Source organism: Rattus rattus, chromosome 16 (genome assembly GCF_011064425.1).
Source record: "Rattus rattus isolate New Zealand chromosome 16, Rrattus_CSIRO_v1, whole genome shotgun sequence".
In the NCBI taxonomy this organism is placed as follows: domain Eukaryota; kingdom Metazoa; phylum Chordata; class Mammalia; order Rodentia; family Muridae; genus Rattus; species Rattus rattus.
The window spans coordinates 44,161,343-44,183,715 of record NC_046169.1 but is presented as its reverse complement, the minus strand read 5'-3'; the positions used below and the strand labels follow the sequence as shown (position 1 = coordinate 44,183,715).

At 43.1% G+C, this 22,373-nt stretch overlaps 1 protein-coding gene across 5 annotated transcripts in view; it reads left to right on the top strand.

The window, feature by feature from the left end:
* Positions 1–3,773: 3,773 nt before the first annotated feature.
* The window catches only part of Golga3 (golgin A3), a 48,447-nt gene continuing 29,847 nt past the window's right edge, over positions 3,774–22,373 (top strand). Inside the window, exons 1-7 of one of the 5 annotated variants that reach the window (XM_032886888.1) lie at positions 3,774–4,112; positions 8,538–8,856; positions 11,202–11,351; positions 15,023–15,135; positions 16,522–17,168; positions 18,508–18,619; positions 20,564–20,870. In XM_032886888.1, coding sequence (XP_032742779.1) covers positions 8,721–8,856; positions 11,202–11,351; positions 15,023–15,135; positions 16,522–17,168; positions 18,508–18,619; positions 20,564–20,870 — 1,465 coding nt within the window. In that variant the 5' untranslated portion in view covers positions 3,774–4,112; positions 8,538–8,720. Of the gene's footprint in view, positions 4,144–4,164; positions 4,272–4,302; positions 4,667–8,537; positions 8,857–11,201; positions 11,472–15,022; positions 15,136–16,521; positions 17,169–18,507; positions 18,620–20,563; positions 20,871–22,373 lie in introns of those variants that run through there. The other 4 variants (XM_032886884.1, XM_032886885.1, XM_032886886.1 and 1 more) reach the window with 4 other exon arrangements.

The window sequence follows — 22,373 nt, the reverse complement described above, 5'->3', positions numbered from 1 at the left end:
GCTTCACCAGCAGATAATGTCAACAGGTAAGCAAACGGGATGTTTGAGTTCAAATCCTGAGCGTCTCTAAGCATAACACCAGACAGTATCTTTATTTTCAGACCTGGGCAGTGTTGAATGTGTTATCTGCACCTTGAGCTCTGTGTTTGGTATTTAATCCCTGGCCCCTGTACTCAGGTCTACAGGATCCTATTCCAAAGGGAAGCACCTGGGGCATCAGCACCAGGACATCCAGATCCTTGGGAATCACTTAATCCTCAGTTCTTTAAGAGAGCATAATGTCTGAGAGTCACTTCAGAGGGGCTGCAGGGACTCCACATGGCAGAGAGAATAATGTCTACATGTCAGGCTGTACATGTCTCTGCATAAGAGAGCTCTGGGCATTGGTGAGCATTGCTGGGCAAAATTTGAGTGAGCTGCTTATCAAGGCAGGTTTGTGGGACTCAGGCAGTGTCTTTATGATCATCTGAACTTCATTTCTCTAGATTCTGTATTAGTTCCTTCTCTTGTTGGTATGTGAAAGAAGGAAGGGCTTATTTTGGTTCTTAGTTTGAAAGTATAGTCATCCATTGTAGTGGGGAAGGTACGTTGATGGACACGTGAGGCAGCTTGTCACATTGAATCTGCAGTCAGGAAGCAGAGAGGAATGAACAATGGCACTCAGCTTTCTTTTTGCATTCCGTTCATGTTGAGGACCCACCCCATGGGATGGTGCAGGCTACACTCAGCGTTGTTCTCCTCAGTTAAACCTTTCTGAAAACAACCTCACAGACACACCCAGAGTTGTGATTCCTAGGTGACCTCAAATCCAGTCAGGTTGATAATAACATTGAACCATTCCACCCAAAAAACCAATAATCTGGAGTTGTCTTGCTGGCTGTTATCACCTATAGGGTATGACTGTTTTTTCTGTAGCTCTTGAGCCTGGCCTTGTGAACATACCCAGAGTGGGGCCTGCAGATGTCCACTGAGCCTCTACTTCCTTGTGCAGGAAGGGGCACTCCATATTCCTCCAAGCTTGGCCTACATCTCTGCCTTGCCAGCTGTTGTATCTTTCTTTTTGCTATCAGAAGGAACCCTTCCTGCCCTGTAGGGTTCCAAGCTCGAGCCAGAAAAGGGTGGTAGGGGTGCTAAAGGAACCAGGCTGACCCCAGTACAACCTCACTGGGTCAGACTCCCAATTACAACTGAGAAAACTGGCTTAAAACAAAGGAGACCCTACTTCAATTACAAAAAGCTGATTAAATCTTCAGGCTTACTCATCTTGATTACTTTATATTGTAGGTTAAGGTGTAGTGGGGAAGGTCAGACCAGGACTCCAGCAGGCTTTCCTACCCTGGAATTGGTGTTTGCCTTAAAGACACAGCTAACCCAGAGGTGTAGCTGGGAGTTCAAAGTGGGTTTCTGCCAATTGAGGGGACCCTGGTGACAGCTTACCCTGCATTGGTCTGGCAGCCTAAGAAAGAGCGATAGAGAGCCAGGATGGCCTTACATAGCTACAGTGAGGCCCGGGTAACAGACCTAGAAACTTGCCACCAGAAGCTCAGAAGTAGGAAACTGAAACTTAGTGAAAAAAGAACTCATAAGTCCAGTGTGGATCTAACTTTGTACGATGGAGGAACCCAGGCATTGTCCCTGAGTGTTCTCCGGCTTTGCCTTTTCTATGCCTCCCTTCAGGTTTTGTATGCACACCTTTGTTAATGTTTATACACTGTCAGGGCTGTATAAATGGGCTGGGTTTCTCCTCAAGAAATGAGAACAGAGGCCCATAAAGTAGGAGAGGCCAGTCTTACAGACTCACCAGATATAGTACCCACATGAAGTAAGTTCGGTGATCTATAACAGGACTGCCTCCAGAGTACTAGTACCATTAAACAGACAGTTTAAACACCATATAACATAAAGCCCCCATAACATATTAAAACCAAAGGGAAAAAACACTTGGACTTAAAATACTTCCTAGTCTACTATAACCACGGGTCTTTTCACCAGCACTCAAGTTCCCCAAAATAACAACTAAGACTGAGTTATAGTTGAATAAATGCTAAGGCCAAAAGCTTGGGCCTATTCCCCAACTAGCCCATAATCCAATAATCCATTTGTTTTATTCCAAGCCCCGCCACATGGCTTGTTCTCTCTCCTCAGGGTTCACAAGACAGTGGTCAAGAGTTCCAGGCAAATCTCTCCCAAGTCTCAGACTCTATTCTAGAATCCTCTTTCTATACAGGAACTCCCATCTCCCTATTTCCTGCCTAAGCTCATAGGCTAACAACCTTTTATTGACAGGTGAAGCTTCCATACATTGCACAAAAGATTCCTTCCATAGTCTATTACTCTCTGAGAGTAACAGACTCTGATGGAGTTGATGCTGTCTGGGCTCCCTGGACTATGTGATATTCTTGTGCTGGTGACTGGATAGTGTGTTACTTGTCTTTCTGACATCTCAAATTTTCTTAAAACTCTATAGACGCTATAACACCACCCACACATACCATGAAAGTCTGCCTTCATGGTCTTCAGCATCTCAGAAAATATGACCTTGTGACTCGGGTCAAAACCCAGGCATTGTCCTTCATCTCTCTGGAAAAGCAACTGCATTATACATGACAAAAGATAGGCCTGTTCCCACCAGAGGCCAGAGTCTGTGCCTGGGCCAGTACTTACCTCTGATTGCTGTAGCTGTTGCCATCTCTGAAAGTTCTGCCTTCCCCTTGCCACAGACCCTATGTGGCTATTCCCTAGCCTCACACCGACCTCCAATCCCTGTGCTACTCATATTTAACACTCTCCTAGATCTTCTCATGCTCACTACCTGCTTAGGCAAGTTTAGTTCATAGCTTACTTCCTCACGGGAACCTGGGAGCACTTTGGACTTCTTAAGCACCTTTCTGCAGTTATGTTTTGTTTAGGAACCGGCTCAGATTGATGAGAGGTTTCTAAACATTTTTTAAATTATTACAGTACATGTTGATGATATGTGTAAATATATGTGGTGAGTGTATCACGGTGCACGTGTTGAGATTAGAGGACAACTTGTGGAGTTGGTTCACTCCTTCCACCTTTTTATGAGCTTTAGGTTGCCAGTCTTATGCTGCAAGCTTTGAGGTGGGGAGGTTGATAGACATGTTCAAGGCCCAGCAGTCTCTAGCTCTGAAAAACAACTATATACTTAGCATTTTTCCCATGTAGCTGTGGCATCAGTCTAATTAGTATATTGTTTGTTGAAAGAACTTCTTCTCTCTTCCTATCTCTTCACATACTAGAGGCCAAACCTGAGGGTTCTGAGCTACATTGCAGACATTTTTTTTTACTTTTTAAGACAAGTCCCGGGCTGGAGTGGTGGATGTGGTTAATAGCACTAACTGCTCTCTTCCAGCGGTTCTGAGTTCAATTCCCAGCAACCACATGGTGGCTCACAACCATCTGTAACGGGATCTTGGTACCTTCTTCTGGTGTGTCTGAAGACAGCAACAGCGTAGTTAAATAACTAAACTAAATAACTCTTTTAAAAAAAAAAGACAAGTCCCACTCTATGCTCCAGTCAGTCCTTGAGCTTGTGATACTCTGCCTCAGACTTCCTCGTGCTTGTAATACAGTCGCGTGGCACAGCGTCCGGCGGTGAATAACACTGGCATAACACACGCTAGATTTCCCAACACACGCTAGATTTCCCAACACTCGCGAACAAGTTGCCTGTACCGTGGTGGAGGCGGTATCTGGAGGGCGTGGCCACGTGGATCATCACACCCTCCAGTCAGGAGGCCGCGAGGGGCCGGATCGTGGCGAGTCCTGGTTACGTCACTGCCGCCGGAAGCACTTTTTTCGGGGGGGAGGGGAGTCTGAGTTGGTCCTTTAGGCTGGAAGTTGTTTCTCTGAAGGGAAGGCACGCAAAATTTTAGGGCCAGTTTCTGAAGGATACCTCAGTTCTGTTCGAAGATCCGTACCAACCCTAATTCGATAGTGGCTACTGGTCGCAGAGGACAGCTTGTCTTCCGGAACGAAGACATCGCATACAGTTTGTTTCCGGGCGGTTGCCCGAGACTGGTGCCCTGTTGCGCCCCGCCCCTTGCACGGCCACGTCCTACCGGAGCCGCAGGGTTGGGCCGCTACGGGTGAGGGTTGTGGGGCCGGTCGAGGAGTTGGGTGAGGAGGGTCGGGAACCCTGTGGTAGAGGACTGTGGAGGGACTGCTGGGGCAACCCTGACCGCGTCAGGAGAGGCGTAAACGGGCAAGGCGGATGCGGAGTCCGGGGAGGGTCGCGCAGACTTTGGGTCAGCGGCGGTCAGCTCAAATCAGCTTTTCCTTTTACTCTGTGGGGCTGGAAGCCTGCCTCGCAGCTGGTGTCAGAACAGGGTTGTGAATGCAGAGGCTTCCTCTGCACCTCACGGGATGCGGTCGGCCCTGAGAGCGTGTGCTACTGTTGCTTGGATGGGTCAGCGTGTTTGAAGTCTGCTCCTTTTGCAGTTGATGACGAACGTGACAGGGTGGCAAGTGGTTCAGTGCGTGGGGAACGTATTGTTTTGACTCTGGTGCTCAGAGGTGTCTCACGGTGCTGATGAACATGGTCAGTGGAGTCAGTGACCGGAGAGAGCTAGGCGAACAGCTTATCACCTTCCCACGGGCGACGGCTGAATGTTTATAGAAAGAGAGGCCCTGTTTGTAAAAGGTACCAGGATACAGTAGTGTTGTGGTCTCTGTTTTCATCACTTTATGGTGGAGGTATACGAACAACTCAAAACAGTTGAGAGGATTAGCTTTGTGCGGCCTGCGAAAGAGTACTATTGAGTCAAGGCAGTCCTCCATGACAAGAAGCGTCTGTACAAAATTATTGAGAGGAATGTCTCAAGAAGAGTGAACAAGTATAGAGACCCTATGGAGACTCAGTTGTACTTCTGGATGCATGACATAGCCAGATAATAAAAGGCGCAGCATGTGAGGGGTACGGACATAAGTAGGAACCCCTTTAAGCTGATCTCCAGTTTAGGCTAAGAGGTTTGTATTTTATTGTCAGTAGGACATTGTAAACCATTTACAGGTGCCTCCTGACTTTTATTTTTATAATCCTTTAATGACTCAGACACAGTGTGCCCTGAATAGAAAGAAAAGGAAAAAGCTGGATATGGTGACACATGTCTGTAACAGCTCTTGGGAGGTCAAGACAGGAAGACCACCAGCTTGAGGCTCAGGCTACAGTAGGGAGATTCTGTCCAAAAACCCAAAAGCAGATTGGAAAGACTTCTCAGTGGTTAAATGTTATAGAGTCTGATAACCTGAGTTCCCTGGAAGCCCCGTGGTGGAAGGAAAGAACTCACCCTTCAGTTGTCCTCTAATCTCCACACACCTGTGCATATGAACACAGACAATGATTTGGAAAATCTTGTTTTCTCCCTACTTCTCAGAAAAGAAAAGAAACAGAAGAAATGAAAGTTACTCAGATTTAAAAGTAGCTGCGTTTTGGCCAATTGCTTTAAATAGTGTTATTTTCTCAAGGAGAATATATAATTACAATTGGCTTTTACTATTAATGTTGAATAGCTGTTGAAATGAGAAATAATTAAACTTGTTTAGCAAAGGCATAACAGATCCTATATCTTACTGCATCAATCCTAGCAAAAAAATTTGTATTCATTTTTTTTCTGTTTTTATTGATGAGGAAATAAGCTAATCGTGACTCAGAAATCTACCTAACAAGATCTTACAGCCAAATGAAAAAACAGGATTTAAGGCAAACATGTTTTGCCTCAAAACCTATCACTATGTCCTTGTTGTACCCGAGGCTGTCCTTTGGTTTTTACCAAAACCAAATGGTATTTGCTGTTGTTCAGTAGTGCAGCGTCAACCAGACATCTTCAGGAAGTCCTGTTTTATCTTTGCCTGTGCCTCATGTCTAGTTGATGATAACCACAGTAATGGGGTAGCAATTGTTTGTGGATCACGTTTATGGACTTTTGGGAAAGCTGGAAACCTGTTGCACCTGAGATGGTAGTCTCTCAGTGTGAATCTGGGCAAACTGCTGAAGTGAGGTATATCTTGGGAATTTCTCAGTGATATCTTTGTTTTGCCATCTAGAAATAGGAATGCAGATGGTTAGAAATGAAACTATAAACTGAGTGAAGTAGTACATGACTATAAGCCTACAATTCAGTACATAACTGTAAGCCTAGCATTCAGTACATGACTGTAAGTCTAGCATTCAGAAGGTGGAAGCAGGAGAATCTCCATGAGTTGGAGACTGTCCTGGGCCATATATTGAGCTTTTGTCTATAAAAAAAAAAAAAAAAAAAACCCAAAACAAACAAATTGAGCTGGCTGAGATGGCACAGTCAGTAAAGTGCTTGCTGTACAAGCATGAGGACTTGATTTTGATCCTTTGCCAAAGCCTATGAAGCTAAAGAAAGCTAGGCACGGCAGTGTACACTTGTAACCCCCACACTGGGGACGTGGAAACAGTCAGAATTCTGGGCCTTACTGGCCAGCCAGCCTGTTCCTAGTGATGAATTCCAGGTCAATGAGAGATAATGTCTCAAAAAAACCAAGATGAATGTCACCTCAAGATTTGCAAATACATATGCACAAAAAGAGCCAAATTGACCAAACAAAAGAAAAAGATAATTATAATGAAAATAATCCTTTCGTTTAAAAAAAAATCACAAATGTAGTGTATATTACCCACAGTAGGGTGTGTGTGTGTGTGTGTGTGTGTGTGTGTGTGTGTGTGTGTGTGTGTCTGTGTCTGTGTCTGTGTCTGTGTCTGTGTCTGTCTGTCTGTCTCCCCACCAGCACCCCGGCTGTCTCATCTTCCTTGGTGTCTAGAGATTTGCCCTTGTCAGCAGTCTGAGATAATGAGACCCTGTATGACTGATTTATGCCTACCCAAATTCAAAGAAGACTGAGGTTAGACGGTAAATGCCAGATGACTACCCTTCAGGCAGGACTGCTGTCAGAAGCCTAACTCCTAGCACAGTGCAGAAATTCATCTGTAGATCCACATCAGGAGGAGCTAGCTGACTATGAGCCATCTGAGAGAATTAACCAGAGTCAGCTATAGCTGGGGGTCCTCTGTTCTGGAGGACTGTATCATTCCATGCATCTCTGAAAAGAGGAGGGACTGCTTAGGAACCAGATGTCTTGCTCAGCACAAACTCAGAGTAACAGGAATTAAGAGGCGAATATGTGGTGGTCTCCAGCTTGTGACAACCTGATTCATTTGTCATCAAATTTAAATCAATGGAACTTGAATGTTCTTGGCTAATGTTTATCTATTAACAGTCTAAGTCATAGGCATTGCCCTGCCTCTAAGGCACATTATCTCTGGGACTCTTTGGCTGCACTCCTTTTGTGTTTACCGTATACTAGACTTGTATGGCATTGGCTAAGTTGATAGACTAAGCTGACTTTATTATTGGTGAGTTCCTTCATTCATAGGTAATCGTCAGTCACAGAGGACAGATGGAGTCAGAGGCTGTGTGTCTGTAGTGACAGCTGTCAGTGTGCTAGCCCTCGTTTTGAGTCAGCATCACACATCTCTCAGGCTTCTCAGGCTTCTTACCTGCAATTTCTCTGTGACTTTTTTTTTTTTTTTTTTTTTTTTTTTGGAGCCAGGGTCTCAACTTTGTAGCCCAGGCTGGCTTGTAACTCACTATGTAGACCATATTAACTTCAAACTCTGAGATCCACCTAACTCTGCCTCCTGAGTACTAGAATTAAAAGCATGTGCTACCACACCCAGCTTCAGTGTGATCTATAAGATCAGGAAGTAGGTTATTTTGTCATGAAACATGTTAAGCATGAAAGAATAATAAGGAACTTATTCTGAAAAATAACATAGATATGAATATTTCTACTGAGTGCTTGGAAGCTTATATTAAAATCTGACCATTTGATAAGAAAGTAAGTTAGTAATACCATCAGCTCACTTCAGGGTTGATAACTAATTGTCAGACTCACAGTGAAGTTATATTTTCTTAAACTTAATCCACCATAGTGATTACTGGTCCTGCTAATAGAGAAAGGTGAGGTGCCTTCTCTGCCCACCTTCTAAGTTAGCTGCCTTTCTGTGTATCCTTGGATCTCCCTTCAGGATTCCCATCTAGCATACGATTACCTCATCCTTTAGTAATCACTTCTTTAGTTTTCTCTCCTTAGCCTTGGACTTGGTCATTCCAGGTGTTTTATGAGTATCTAGCTGGGCACAAATGGTTATTTACATTTAAATTATACTTAAATAAAATGTAAAGTTCAGTCCCTCAGTTGCCACATGGGCAACTACAACACATTACAAGCACTTTTTAAAAGCCTCGGAGAATCATTTGTGGTAGAACGTCTTAACGCTGGCACCAGGAGAGACTGAATACTTTAGAAAAGGGCTAAAGTGTTGTGGGTTTGATATTTTACCCTCAAAACCTAGGATGTTGTAGGTGCTCAGGGATTGTTTGTGGGCGGAAATCTGTATTTCTTTTCTGTACAAATCAGGAGCCTTGTTACTTGAAATCTAACAAATTAAGTTTCACAATGCATTTTTCTCTTTGTCCTCACAGGAATCATGGTATTGCTTGGTTTGACTTCAAGCCATTTATGAGACTTTAAACCTTACCCTGAAAATGGAAAACAGAGTAAGATCCTTCTTAGAAGCTCTGAGCTGTTGCTGATGGCAAAAAGCAAACTTAATCCAGAGTTACCTGTAGCTCCTCAAAGTCTTCTTAGTCTGGGCTGCCCTGACCATGGATGGAGCATCAGCCAAACAGGATGGCCTCTGGGAAAACAAGTCTAGCAGTGATATTTCATCTTGCCCTGAAGCCTCACTGGAAACTGTGGGCTCTTTGGCCCGACTGCCTGACCAACAAGATACAGCTCAGGGTAAGTCATCAGGTCATTCTATGATCTAGCCCTTCACTCTGAAGAAGAGGAGGTCAGCTAGTGTTTTGGAGGGGGACATGGACTTTTCATTAGTAATCTTATAGATGTTTTCATTTGGTGTTAATGTTAGATCAAGCACAGTCCATAGTCAACAGAATAGGAGATGTGCCATGGCCTGAAGCAGAACCGATTCCTGAAGGCTTCTATTGGATTTCCACTGGCAAATTATTGTTAGTGCTTGGAATTCTACCTTTTTGGTTGATTGGTTGCCAAATTTTGAATAACTGGGGCTGATTAGTGGTGTAGGATTCTTGAACCATGTGTCTCTGTTGTTTGTGCACCAGTAATAACTCAGGGGATTCTAATATCCCATGCAGTCAGGAGCTAGCAATGCAATAAGGACTTTAAAAAGATAATTATCTACTGGTTCTCTAGCAGAAGTTGCATTGTAGGTCTTATAAAATGATGTTTAAGCAGTTAACTGGTTTTCATGCCTGAGACAGTGGGTTCTTGCACAGAACAACATCTTAGATCAGCCACTTGGAAGATTTATGTTACCTATCATGCATAGTTGTGGGGGTTAAAAGAAGTAATGTGTGTAACCACTTAGATCTACCATTCAGTGAGATTCATAGAACCTATGCATAGGGTAGTCGTGAGGGTTGTGATGTATATAACATGAAAAAGAGCTGGAATGTAGCTCAATGGTAGAATGCTTACCTGGCAGGTATGAAGCCCTGAGTTCAGTCCCTCCTACCTAGTGAGCATTTAGTAAGAGGATTTTTGTCTTCTGTTTGTCGCAATTTTATATTTAAGCTTGTGTTTGCAAACAAAATCTTCATACATAGTGGATCTTGTTGCTAAGAGATTTTAAGTGTAGTATGCTGCTCATAACTCATTTTGTGTATCAATCTACACATCAGAAAGTGGTATTTACTATGTGTAACTTATATCAGAAATGCAGAATCCCTGCACCCTTTAATAAAGAAAGGGTGAAGGTGCAGGACCACAATCCCCGCACCTTTCAGTAAGTAGAGACCTTTAGTAAAGCTAACGGTGAGGGGCTGTGCCATATGCAAAATGTCTTGGGCCTTGGTGGTTTCTGTGCTCTACTCTCTACTTGTAGCTTTCATTTTCAAGGAAGAATGAGAGTGACTAATAGGAATTTGTGTCTGTGAATAACAACTCGGTTTTCACTTGGCTTGAGCAAAAACAGGGAATTTCCTGCATGCCTTCTGGACATATCTTGGTACCCATTGACTTTGGTGCCTATGAGGTCTTAGGCCACTGAGCCTGGGAATACTTCAGGATGGACCTCCCTCCCTCCCTCCTTACTGATGACTGGTTACCCACTAGAGGAAGGCAGAAGAAAAGCTAAAGTTGAATTAATTTTGAGAACTTTATCTTTTTGAGGAAGAACTATGTTTTAGTTCTGTATACAGTAATGGCAGCATGTAAGGCTGGGTTTGGGCCATTAGCGGAGTCCTTGTGGGTAAACTTGGGTTCTTCAGTTTTTAATGTTTTTGAGATAGGGTCTCTTGGAGAGGCTTTCCTCAAACCTGCTATCTAGTTAAGGATGATCATGAGCTCTTGATCTGTTTGCTTATATCTCCTAAGTGCTGAGACTATAGGCATGAACAGCCACACCCAGCTTGTGAAATTGTTTTTTTATAATATTTAACTCTTGCTCATCCAGCCAAAACAAAATTTGATTTCTGTTCACTCTGATATAGCAAATTTGATTTCTGTTCACTTTAGCATAATCACTCTGATTAGATCATCTACTTCTTTGGAGAATGTATTTTGACTTTACTTTGAATCCAGCCCTTGGAAATGTGACCTTGGACTCTGATTAGCCCTGCTGTCACCTATACATTAGAAAAATCTGCTTTGTTTTAAGCCTCTGCTCCTCCCAACAACACTTAAAAAGATAGGTTTTGGGGCTGGGGATTTAGCTCAGTGGTAGAGCGCTTACCTAGGAAGCATAAAGGCCCTGGGTTCGGGTCCCCAGCTCAAAAAAAAAAAACCAAAAAAAAAAAAAAAAAAAAAAAAAGATAGGTTTTCAGGTTTAATTTTTCTTATTTAAGTGGGAAGGAAACATGAGTTAAATACAACAGCCATAGTGTAAAATATGAGCCTAACTTAACAGGTGAGGACATGAGGCGTGGCCCCAACGTCCCTTGCCTTAAGATAGGTGTGGTGGCTGTTTTCCTGAGAGTCAGAGAAAACAGACTTATAAACCACAGAAGTGCTATGCTCATAGGACTTACATATAGCTGTATGTTTGGAAATAACTTAAAACTTTTTCAAACAATGTGTCTAACACACGTTCTCTCTCTTTCCAGATGGCAGTGTTGAGGTAAACAGAGTTTTTAAGGAAGAAGGAAGCCCAGACAGATCCAGCCAGGTGCCCATCTGTCAGAATGGGCAGATCCCAGACCTTCAGTTGTCTCTCGATCCCACAACAAGCCCAGTGGGACCTGATGCCTCTACAGGTGTGGATGGTTTCCATGACAACCTAAGGAAGTCTCAGGGAACTAGTGCTGAGGGCAGTGTTAGAAAAGAAGCTTTGCAGTCTCTCAGACTCAGTCTTCCCATGCAAGAAACGCAACTGTGTAAGCATCCGTTCCCTCTGGACTCTTCCTGCCCCTTGCTATCAGCACCTTCTACTTGGAATCAGTGCCTGACTGCTCCTGTGTCAGCAGTTCTGACTTGCCCTGTCTTATTTTCCTACTGTGTGGGGGAGGCAGGGGGATGCACCTTAATGATTTAGCTTCCCTTTTTTTTTTTTTTTTTGGTTCTTTTTTTTCGGAGCTGGGGACCGAACCCAGGATTTAGCTTCCCTTTAAGGAGTGCGAGTATGTCTGGATGTGGGGACTTTCTGCCATCTAGTACTAGCAGTGATATCAGACTCCTCGACAAATACCTCCCATGTCATTCTTCATGGGTGGCCAACAGACAGACAGGGAATTCATCTAAAGACGGAAAATCAGATTCTTACAAGATCCTTTGCATGTTTATATAAAAACCTGGATGTTTTGTCACGGTCTTTAAAAATGAAATTTATATGCCTGTAATTAGCTATTTGAAAGACTGAAGCAGGAGGATTGAAAATTGAGGTCAACCTTAGTGCCACTTAGCAAGGCCCCCATAAACAAAGCAAAAGGAACCTTAGGGGCTGGCGAGAGAGCTCGGCAATTAAGCGTGTTTGTTGCTCTTGCAGAGGACCTAGCTTTGGTTCCCAGCTCCAACGTAAGGCAGCTCAGTAACCTCAGCCCCAGGGAATCTGATGCCCTCCCCACGCATCTGTGGATATTTGCACCTACAATCACACACAGTGATTAAAAATAAAACTTATAGAAAGGTAATATTAAAGTGGGATTCAATTGTTCAAATAATTTTTCAGGATTAGAACACTTGGTTTTATCTTATGACACGGTCCTCCCACTCCCCAGAGCACCTTAGAATATGCAGACAGCTCCCTATTTCCTGGTGCTTTTCTTTTTCTCTTTTTCTTTTGTTTTCATTTGTTTGTTTTTTCTAGACAGGCTTTCTCTGTGTAGCCCTGGCTGTCCTGGAACTCATACTATAAACCAGGCTGGCTTCAAACTCAGAGATCACCTGCCTCTGCTTCCCGAATGCTGGGGTTAGAGGTGTGGGCCACCACTGCCCAACTTTTCTGATGAGTTCCAATTCTTGACCATAATGGGTTCATGTATCCTTGCGCCATTAAGCTTGTTTCTCTGTGGGACAAGCAAGTCTTGTTTGTTTTTTTGTTTGTTTTGTTTTTTTGTTTTTTTTGGAGCTGGGGACCGAACCCAGGGCCTTGTGCTTGCTAGGCAAGTGCTCTACCACTGAGCTAAATCCCCAACCCGACAAGCAAGTCTTTAGTGTTGTCTCACATAGTCATATGGCCAGTGACTGGTGAGGACACTTTCCCCTCAGATAATCTTCCTTTCCTTTTTTGTTTTTGTTTTTGTTCTTTGTGGAGTGTTGGTTTCCTTGTTGGGTTTGGGTGTTTTTGTTCTTTTTGGTTTTATTTTTTGTTTTGTTTTGGAGAGTCTTGCTTTGTATCCCAAGCTGTTATGCAAGACTAGCCTGGAGTTTATGATTCTCCAGCTTCAGTCTCTTAATTGCTGGTATACAGGCTTTCACCCATTTTTTTTTTTTTAGTTAGTGTTTTTGTTGTTTTGTTTTGTTTTCTGAGGTAGGGTTTCACTATGTAGCCCTAGCTGACCCAGAACTAACTATGAATACCAGACTAGCTTTAAACTCAGAGATCTGCCTGCCCTAGGCTCCTGAGAACTGTACTTGACCAACTTTTGTTAGTTTTCACGATGAAGTCTGTATTCCCAGGTTAGCCTATGCTTCCTAAACTCCGGTGATCATTCTACTTCAGGCCTCCCAGGAGTTGAGTCCACAGGCATGTGCCCCTGTACCCAGTGCCTTATTGTTTTCATACATGACAGTGATGTGATGATTCATCGTTTTATTTCAGTTATCAAAGGACTTGAATGTCTTTGTATCTGTTGGACATTTGTAAATTCTTTTCTAAATTGTCCCTGTGGTGTCTGGAATTATTTGCCTTTTCCATCGCTGGCATTATTTATTCAGTGCTATAGTGTATATATATATATTTTTAAATTCTGGAGAACTTGACAGCATTTAAGTCAAGAAATAACTTGTAGGCAGGGAAAAGTTCTGATGGTCTGTGTTTGATTCCTCCGAATCCATGTAAAAGTAGAAGGAGTTGTCCTCTGGCTTTCTCACTCATGCTGTAACATGTATTTGTAAATATAGATAGTGAATGAAAACAATTTAATAAATTTAGGGTCTGAGGAGATGATGGTTCAACTGGTAAAGGTATTTGCCATCTATCCTAAGTTCAACTCCCAGGACACAACATGATGGAAAGAGAAGTGACTCGGGCAGCTTGTCCCCACCCTCACAAGCAGCTCTGGGACTTGTTTCCACTTTTCCAGGAAATAAATAGTAACTATAAATTTTTAAAGTGAGCTTACAGATTTGATCTTCCCTCCCTGTTCTGGGGAATCCCTACCCTGCTAGGATCGATGTATGGATAGATGTATGGATCCATTGTCATTTTCATCCTGGCCTGAGCTCCGTCTCACACAGCTTGTCATGGAGCTTTAGTGGTCTTTAAACCCAGGTTTATTTGCTGATTTGTGACATCTGTACAATGGCCAGAACTCTTGAATTTGTCATCCTATGGCCACACCACTAGAACTACAATAGCTCTGTGGAAAGCCATTAAAGCCATTGCACAGAATGCTAGCCAAAGTGGTGAGATCCTAATGAATTTGGTAACTGCCCTGATTTTAGAGATCTCGGAAATCTCATATATGTATGTATATATGTACATACCTACATACATGTATATATATGTATGCATTTTTCAGATTCTATGTCTAAAGAGGGTGATATATATAAAAGATCGTTAAATTATTGCATTTATGCTCTTTTTTTTTGACCTCTTAACCCTCTGCCGATGTTTCACAGACACATCTGCTGGTATTAGGATTAAGCCACAGCCCAGTCCTGGTGAGAGTGTCTGCCTTGGGTTTGCAAGTTACCCCCCTTACACACACACACACACACACACACGAGAAGTTGGCTTTTAATATTTTAAATCATTCCTTATATTTAAGAGTTCCCATTTATATTTACCGTCCTTGTGTGTGAGTTCTGGATTTGAGCTCATTTGTCAGGCAACTGATGTAGCCTGCCCTTGGCCCTCAGAAGCACAGCTCCGTAGGTCTTCAGTCTACACTAAATGCTGCAGCAAGACTAATGGGTCATTTTGTTTATTAAATGGACAAGGTCTGAATAAATAGGGTTAAATAAGCTCTTGACGTTTACATGGCGTTATGACTTGTTACTGCAGCAGTTCAGATGATGTGTGCCTGTAACTTCCTATGAAAATGTCTCTGTGATGGAAAGAGGTTCATCTTGGCATGTGTCACTTGCAAGTGCAGTTCTTAGAGCCTCAATTTTCTCTCAGTCTGGAAATTGTCATGGAATAGAGGTTGCTGTGTGTTTTTCACAAGTTAAAGCATACTGGTGATTAAAACAACCAATCTGTGATTACCAACTTGTTTCCGGTACCCTGCTCCCTTTAACCTCCCAATGGCCGTTTCCCTTGTAGGCTCTACTGCATCTTCACTGCCCTTGGAAAAGGAGGAGCAGGTCCGACTGCAGGCCCGGAAGCGCCTGGAAGAGCAGCTGATGCAATACCGAGTTAAACGCCATCGGGAAAGGGTGAGTCTCTTGGATTGGAGTCTGGACTGTCTGCTGTCTCCTCTGTGTGAATGCTGAGCAGCTCTGAGTTCTACAACATGGAACTTGTCCAGTCCACAACTGTGCGTTCCAGTCTCCATCCTGTGTTTAACTGCTGCATTTAGGGTGCATGTCACCCTCCCCGTGTCCCTGCCGTGGGGTACATCAATTTGGTAGAATGACAGGATTGATGTTTTGCTAGAAGAGGAAGTTATGCTGCAGCTGGAGAGATGGCTCAGCGGTTAAGGGCACTTGTTGCTTTTCCAGAGGACTTGGGTTTGATTCCCAGCACTCACAAGAGGGCTCATAGCCCTCTGTAGCTCCAGGTCCAAGACATCTGACACCCTCTTCTGGCCTCCAAGGGAACCAGACATACACATGGTGCACAGATGTGCACACAGGCAAACACCTATGCACATAAAGTAAAAATAATTTTTAAAGAAAATTATGTTGACATACATAGCTTGAGTTTTTCCTTTATTTCAAATATCACTCAGACCATTTTGGAATTTCTAGCTAGTATAAAGAGATAAGAGATAGAAACACTGACAACAGGAGAATTGGTGTTATTTGCAAGTTGATAATGCCTCAGAAGATTATGAGAAATCAACTGAAAACTTACTAGGTATAAATTTTTTCTGTTATTCCAGTTTATTAATGGGAAAAATCAGTAATTATCTTGCCATGATCAGTTGTAAAATCACTTGGGAAAGAATTTGCAACAATAAAAATGATAAAATAACTAAGAACTAAAATGATAATAAACAGTGATTATAAGTTATAAAATGATAATAACATTGGAGCCAGAGTTCCACATGGTTGGGCGTTAATGGCACATTTACATTCCTAGACCAAGATGGAGGCAGGGAGATGGCGAGGTTTCTCTTAGTGTGGACCATGAGACCTATATGTCAATATCCTCCTCGCTCCACAAGAAAGGATACCGTGTGTATTTGCTGAGTTTTGCATAAGCAGACATGAGTAAAGAGGCTCATTACCTCTGGATTAATTACAAACCAAAAGTAGACCCAACTCAACAGAACTTCTGTTTAAAAACATTTTCTGTATCTGAGACACTAACCAGGACAATAGCCAGGAACGTTTTGCCAGGAATCTGAATGAGAACTTATTATGTAACTCACTTTAAAGTGTTTTAAAGTGTTGGCCATTAAAGGCCCAGGGACGGTCAAGTCTGGTCATTCAATGCAACCTGAGATGTGATTTTTCAGATCTTCTACATCCAACATTCTAAGGGCCTGGCAGACTGTTGTTGGTAGAATGTTCATTCATGCATGTTTTCTGGATGACAGTTTTAAAATGCTGCTTGCTAATCTTAGTCATATTTTTATACTTTTGTTTGTTTCTCAGTCCAGTCAGCCGGCAACTAAAATGAAACTTTTTAGTACACTTGATCCTGAGCTCATGTTAAATCCAGAAAACTTGCCAAGGGCCAGTGCTGTAGCTGTGACAAAAGAATATTCCTTCCTGCGTACCAGTGTTCCTCGGGGGCCCAAGGTAGGCAGCTTAGGGCTGCTGGCACATTCTAAAGAGAAGAAGAATTCCAAGTCAAGCAAGATTCGGTCTCTGGCTGACTATAGAACTGAAGATCCAAGTGACTCTGGTGGCCTTGGTTCTACTGCTGATGCTGTTGGAAGTTCCCTGAAACAGAGTAGAAGTAGCACTTCGGTTGTGTCTGAAGTGAGCCCATCATGTGAGACTGATAACCGTGCAGAGAGTGCCTCACTGGCTGGGGACAGTGTGTCAGAGGCTGATGGAAATGAGAGTGACAGTTCCTCACACAGCAGCTTCTCTGCCCGAGGGGCCTGTGCTGTCCTGGGGAATGTCGGCACGCCAGGAGCAGCTTACGTGGTTGATGGCCAGGAGATTTCTGCTGAGGCCCTGGGCCAGTTTCCTTCGATTAAAGACGTGCTACAGGCTGCAGCAGCCCAGCACCAAGATCAGAACCAGGAAGCCAATGGGGAGGTGCAGAGCCGCAGAGACAGCATCTGCAGCAGGTAGGGCAGCAGCCTTGAGTCTGGGCTCTTGCCTGTTGCTATGCCTTGTGTCTTTGCTAATGTACCCCAATCTTTACATTAGGTTTTCATCTATATACAGCTCTGTTACTTCTCTATAAGTAGAATCAGCTCTAAACCACTTATGTGGAATGAAAAGCACTATAGACCCGGTTGTCTCTTAAGACTTCCTGGGTTCTTACAAGTTCCTGTTTCTAGAGCATGTTCTTCTGTAGAAGGCGTGAACCTCAGATTCAGTTCACTTTTTTTTTAAATTTGTTTATTTTATGTATGTGAGTACACGTCACTCTCTTCAGACACACCAGAAGAGGGCATTTTCAGATCCCATTACAGATGGTTGTGAGCCACCATGTGGTTGCTGGGATTTGAACTCAGGACCTCTGGAAGAGCAGTCAATGCTCCTAACCACTGAGCCATCTCTCCAGCCCCCTCAGTTCACTTCTTTTTTTTTTTTTTTTTTTTTTTTTTTTGGAGCTGGGGACCGAACCCAGGGCCTTGTGCTTGCTAGGCAACGCTCTACCACTGAGCTAAATCCCAACCCCTCTCAGTTCACTTCTTAAGTTGTATGTTTAAACTCTGGGAGAAGATGGAGACGATGGAGCAGGATGATCCAGATCAGGTGGATTAGGTCAATATTATCTTGTCCAGGCGGGCAGTTTATATCTTTACTAATTGGCAGTGAATTTATTGTGTGGATGTATTGTGGATTGAGAATTTAACATATAAATGTTATTGTTGGGTTACATTTTTTTAGCCTTGATTTTACTGGGTAGTTGGGAGTTTATACTTTAACTACCAGGGGCCAGTTACTGGGAGTGTGGGCAGAATCCGTGGCAGGGAGCCGTGATAAGCCAGCCACTGCTGGACTTCTGGAACCATGATTTTACTGGGTAGCTGGAACCAGAGAGTTCAGGACTAGCAGAGAGCCACTGGAAGAGTTACTAATCTAAGATAAATTAGTGCTAATTCCAATGGCCTGTTGGAGCCTGAACTAGCGACCGCCAGGGTAGCGCGGACACAGTTCTGATGCTCTTTTATTTTTACTGCAACAGTGGTGCATACCTATGATCCAAGCACTTAGGAGGCTGAGGCAGTAGGATCATACATTCAGGGTCAGTCTGGACTACATAGTTTCAGGTCACAGAGGACCTATGTATTGTCTACATAAAAAGAACTCTCTTTTAAACAAAGCAAAAACCAAAACAAAACAAAAACAGGAGAAGCAAGAAGGGAATGTAAAAATTGGACAGTATGATGAAGGATAAGGAGGAATAGCAGTTATCATGTTCTTATCTCTTGACTTTGTACTTCTGACCCCTAGTGTGTCCATGGAGAGCTCTTTTGCTGAACCACAGGAAGAATTGTTGCAGATCCTTAAAGATAAGAGGAGACTTGAAGGACAGGTGGAGGCTTTGTCATTAGAAGCCAGTCAGGTAAGGGATGTTTGATTGCTGCTCAATAAACTGAATCTCTGAAAAGATATGTAGGTCTTTGCTGTATGGAATTTTACAGATAACTTGAAGTGTAATTCATCAGCCAAGTTATCCCTGCTACTCATTTGTGTCCGCTCGTTGTGTTGGTCTCAGAGTTGTGCTAGTTTATTTATGGCTAATTCTTTCCCTTTGTCTCCATCAGAATTTACCAAGAGCATGTCCTAAATATACCTGAGAGTTTGTGACAGTTAATTTCTCCTGGTGTCTTTCCATTTCTCTGACAGAGTAAAAGTTTCATTGTATCCCCATTACTACTTTTTGTGTGTATCTGTGTTTACTTAATAGTTTTTCATTTCTTAAAGATTATTATATTTATTTATTTGAGTTCGTATATATGGTGGGGGTGTATATATATGTATGTGATATGAAACATTTTGAGACAGCTTCTCATGTAGCCCAGGCTCGCTTTGAACTTGCTATGGAACTAAGGATGACCTTGAATTCTTGATCCTCCAAAGGCCTGTGCCACCATGCCTGGCTTGCTTCTCTCTCTCTTTTCCTCCTTCCCTCCCTCTTTCTCTCCCTCCCTCCCTCCCTCCCTCTCTCCCTCCCTCCCTCTCTCTCCCTCCTTCTCTCCCTCCCTCCCTCTCTCTCTCTCTCCCTCCCTCCCTCCCCAATAACAAAGAACTAGATCTTTATCCTTCTGTTGATAGTTTAGAGTGAATCTGTTCATGGGAATTGAGGTATATGCTTTGTGATGGAGAAACACACACACAGACACACACACACAGTCACAGATGGAGATCACAGACACACATACACACACTCACAACAAGATGGCTGACCAGAAGTTATGAACACATACAACAGGAGGAGAGCAGTGGCTAAAGCCATGTGTGAGATTCAAGTGCTTGCTAAGTACATATGTCAAGCTTTAAAAATCGTTAGATACAAGCCAGTTTGTTTAGTTATATATAAAACAATCTTCTAAGGCGATTTCAGAGATTTTAAGAGAACTTTTGATTGTACACAGTTTTCTGTGCTAATTGAGACTGTCCCTGTCTCATCACATCCCTGATACTTCCTCTGGATACTCAGTCCTGAGGTGGGTCTAAGCACCTTTACTTCCTTCCTTCTGATGCACTTGTGATCAACTCTGGATGGGTATGGCTCTCTGCCAGTGTCCTGTGGATGTCGGCTACATTGACTCTAAACTCCTCTTGATCTGGGGTACAGCTCAGAGCTAGAGCATTTGGCTAGCAGGAATAAATCCCTGGCATCAGTCCCCAGCACTACAAAGAAGTAAAGTCTTGTTAAGTTTTACTGATTATCCCAATTCCTTTGGTGTTTGCTCCTCTGTCTGTGGACATCCTGTTGACACACTTCTTTAACACGTTGAGTGGTGCGTTTCCACACTTAACTCTCAGATAGATCAGGTGAGTTGAGTGCTGGTGACTGGGGCTTGTCTTTGTCTTTTTAATTTTTTATTTATTGAACCCCCTTTTGTAGTTCTAGGGATTGAATTTGGGTCCTGTTGTGTGCTAATCAAGCACTCTGCCAGTGAGCAACACTCGTAGCCCTCACTTGTCTCCTAGCTGTTGTCTGTAGCTCCTGGAGCCTGTCTGTGCTCTGTCCTGTGGCACTGTTGCTATGGTCACTGAAGTCCACTCTTAAGTCTGTGTTATGGCTTAGCTCTGAATTTCTGCAATGGCAGCATTTCCCTCACTGATCTCAGTCTGACTGCTTTTATCTCTCAGGGAGCTGTCAACCTGTTTTATATGGGGAACAGGTAACTGACACGCTTAAATGACTGCTTTTTGGGTAGGCCATTTTTCTCTGTCCCACTGATTGTAAACATAATAAGTTTAAGCAGTCTTGTGAAAACAGTAGTTGAGAGGGACTTATTTTTCTGAAAGCCATTATGGTTTTTGGGGATATTTTCAGGCACTTCAAGAGAAGGCTGAGCTACAGGCCCAGCTTGCTGCCCTGAGCACAAGGCTACAGGCACAGGTGGAACACAGTCACAGCAGCCAGCAGAAGCAAGACTCCCTTAGTTCTGAAGTGGACACTTTGAAGCAGTCTTGCTGGGATTTGGAGCGGGCCATGACTGACCTGCAGAACATGCTAGAAGCTAAAAATGCCAGCCTGGCATCGTCAAACAATGACCTACAAGTGGCAGAGGAGCAGTATCAGAGACTGATGGCCAAAGTGGAGGCCATGCAGAGAAACATCCTCAGCAAGGACAACACAGGTAAGGTCTGCAGCCCAGGTGTGATTTCTGGGTCCTGTAATTGGTTCAAGTTAGCAGACAATTAACACAGAGACCCTCTGCATTGTTACAGTAAAATAATTTGGGCTGAACTCCTGAGAGTCTATGGTTTTGCATAAAGAAGGTAGCCTAAACTCAGGAATTGACTTTGGACTTTTACCACTAGAAGTATTTCTTTCTGCTCTCCTTCCTCTTAAATCCAGTGTTTTGGGAGTGGTTGAACTGTATATTTATTCTACATTTTGTAGCTTGTCCTTCACCATTTTGTGGGTTTTTCTTTCTTCTGCCCTTTCTCCACCTCTTTTCTTCTATGCTTTCAACCCCTACCAGTAGATAGGAGAGGAAAAAGGTACAGGGCACATTACCATTAAGACTACTTTCTGGGGGTTGGGAATTTAGCTCAGTGGTAGAGCCAAGGCCCTGGGTTCAGTCCCCAGCTCCAAAAAAAAAAAAAAAAAAAAAAAAAGAAAAGACTACTTTCTGCTATTAGGGGCATTGAGTTCCTTGGGGCAAGTTTGATCTTCGACATCAGGATATCTAATATCTTTTTGTTTCTTCTTGCACATAACTACTTGACAAACCACAACGAACAAAAACCAACAACCACCCAACCAACCTTGCTTCTTGGGGCACCAGCCCCTATAATGTCTTCTGAAATCCCCAGAATTTCAAGCATTACACAATTGCAGAAACTGTCTGCAGCTGGCAAAGTCGTGTTCCTGCTGGAGCATGAGGCAAATCACAGTCAGCTGCTGTGGACCATCTGAAGCAGCTCCATCCCACACTTGGGGTTAAAATGAAAGCACAGTCCTATTTCTGTGTTTTTAAAAGAAACCAAAATTCTCACTACAACATTTATTCCTGCTAATTTCAGATGCTGTCTAAAGTATTTTAAGAGCAATGTGTGTGTTAGTGGTTAGTAACCTTTGCTCATTATGTTGGTCTGTAGCCCTTGGGGCTTACCTACAGGTCATTCATAAAGATACCCTGCTTTCAGTTTTCACCTGAGGCAAACCCTGATACTAAAGGATATTATTTGAATATAAGTCAGAAGGAGAGGGGAAAGTGGGGTTGGGAGATTGAAGGCCTCGTGATAAAGGAAATGCAGGCTTGTTAAGTGAGGCTTTTGTCCAGTACAGTGTAGTGATGAGCTGCTACCCAGAAGCTCATTCCCAACACTAGAGCATCGAAACAGTCCCTTAAATTGCTATTTTTCAGTCTTTGAGCATTTTATGGTTCATTAGTTCATTAGGGGAAAAAAAATCTGAAAATTTCTAAATAGGTTCATTTCGTTCCTTTCTAAGTTCTCATTACTTTGGAATTGAAGCACTGCAAGGGGATCGTGAACTCTTAAACAATCTTACTTTTATTTCTTTTTGAGACAGGGTCTTATGTAGGTTAGCCTGGCCTTGAACTTGCTATGTGGCTGAGGATGACCTTGAACATTGGATCCTTTTGCCTCCCATCTCCCAAGTGGTAAGCTAA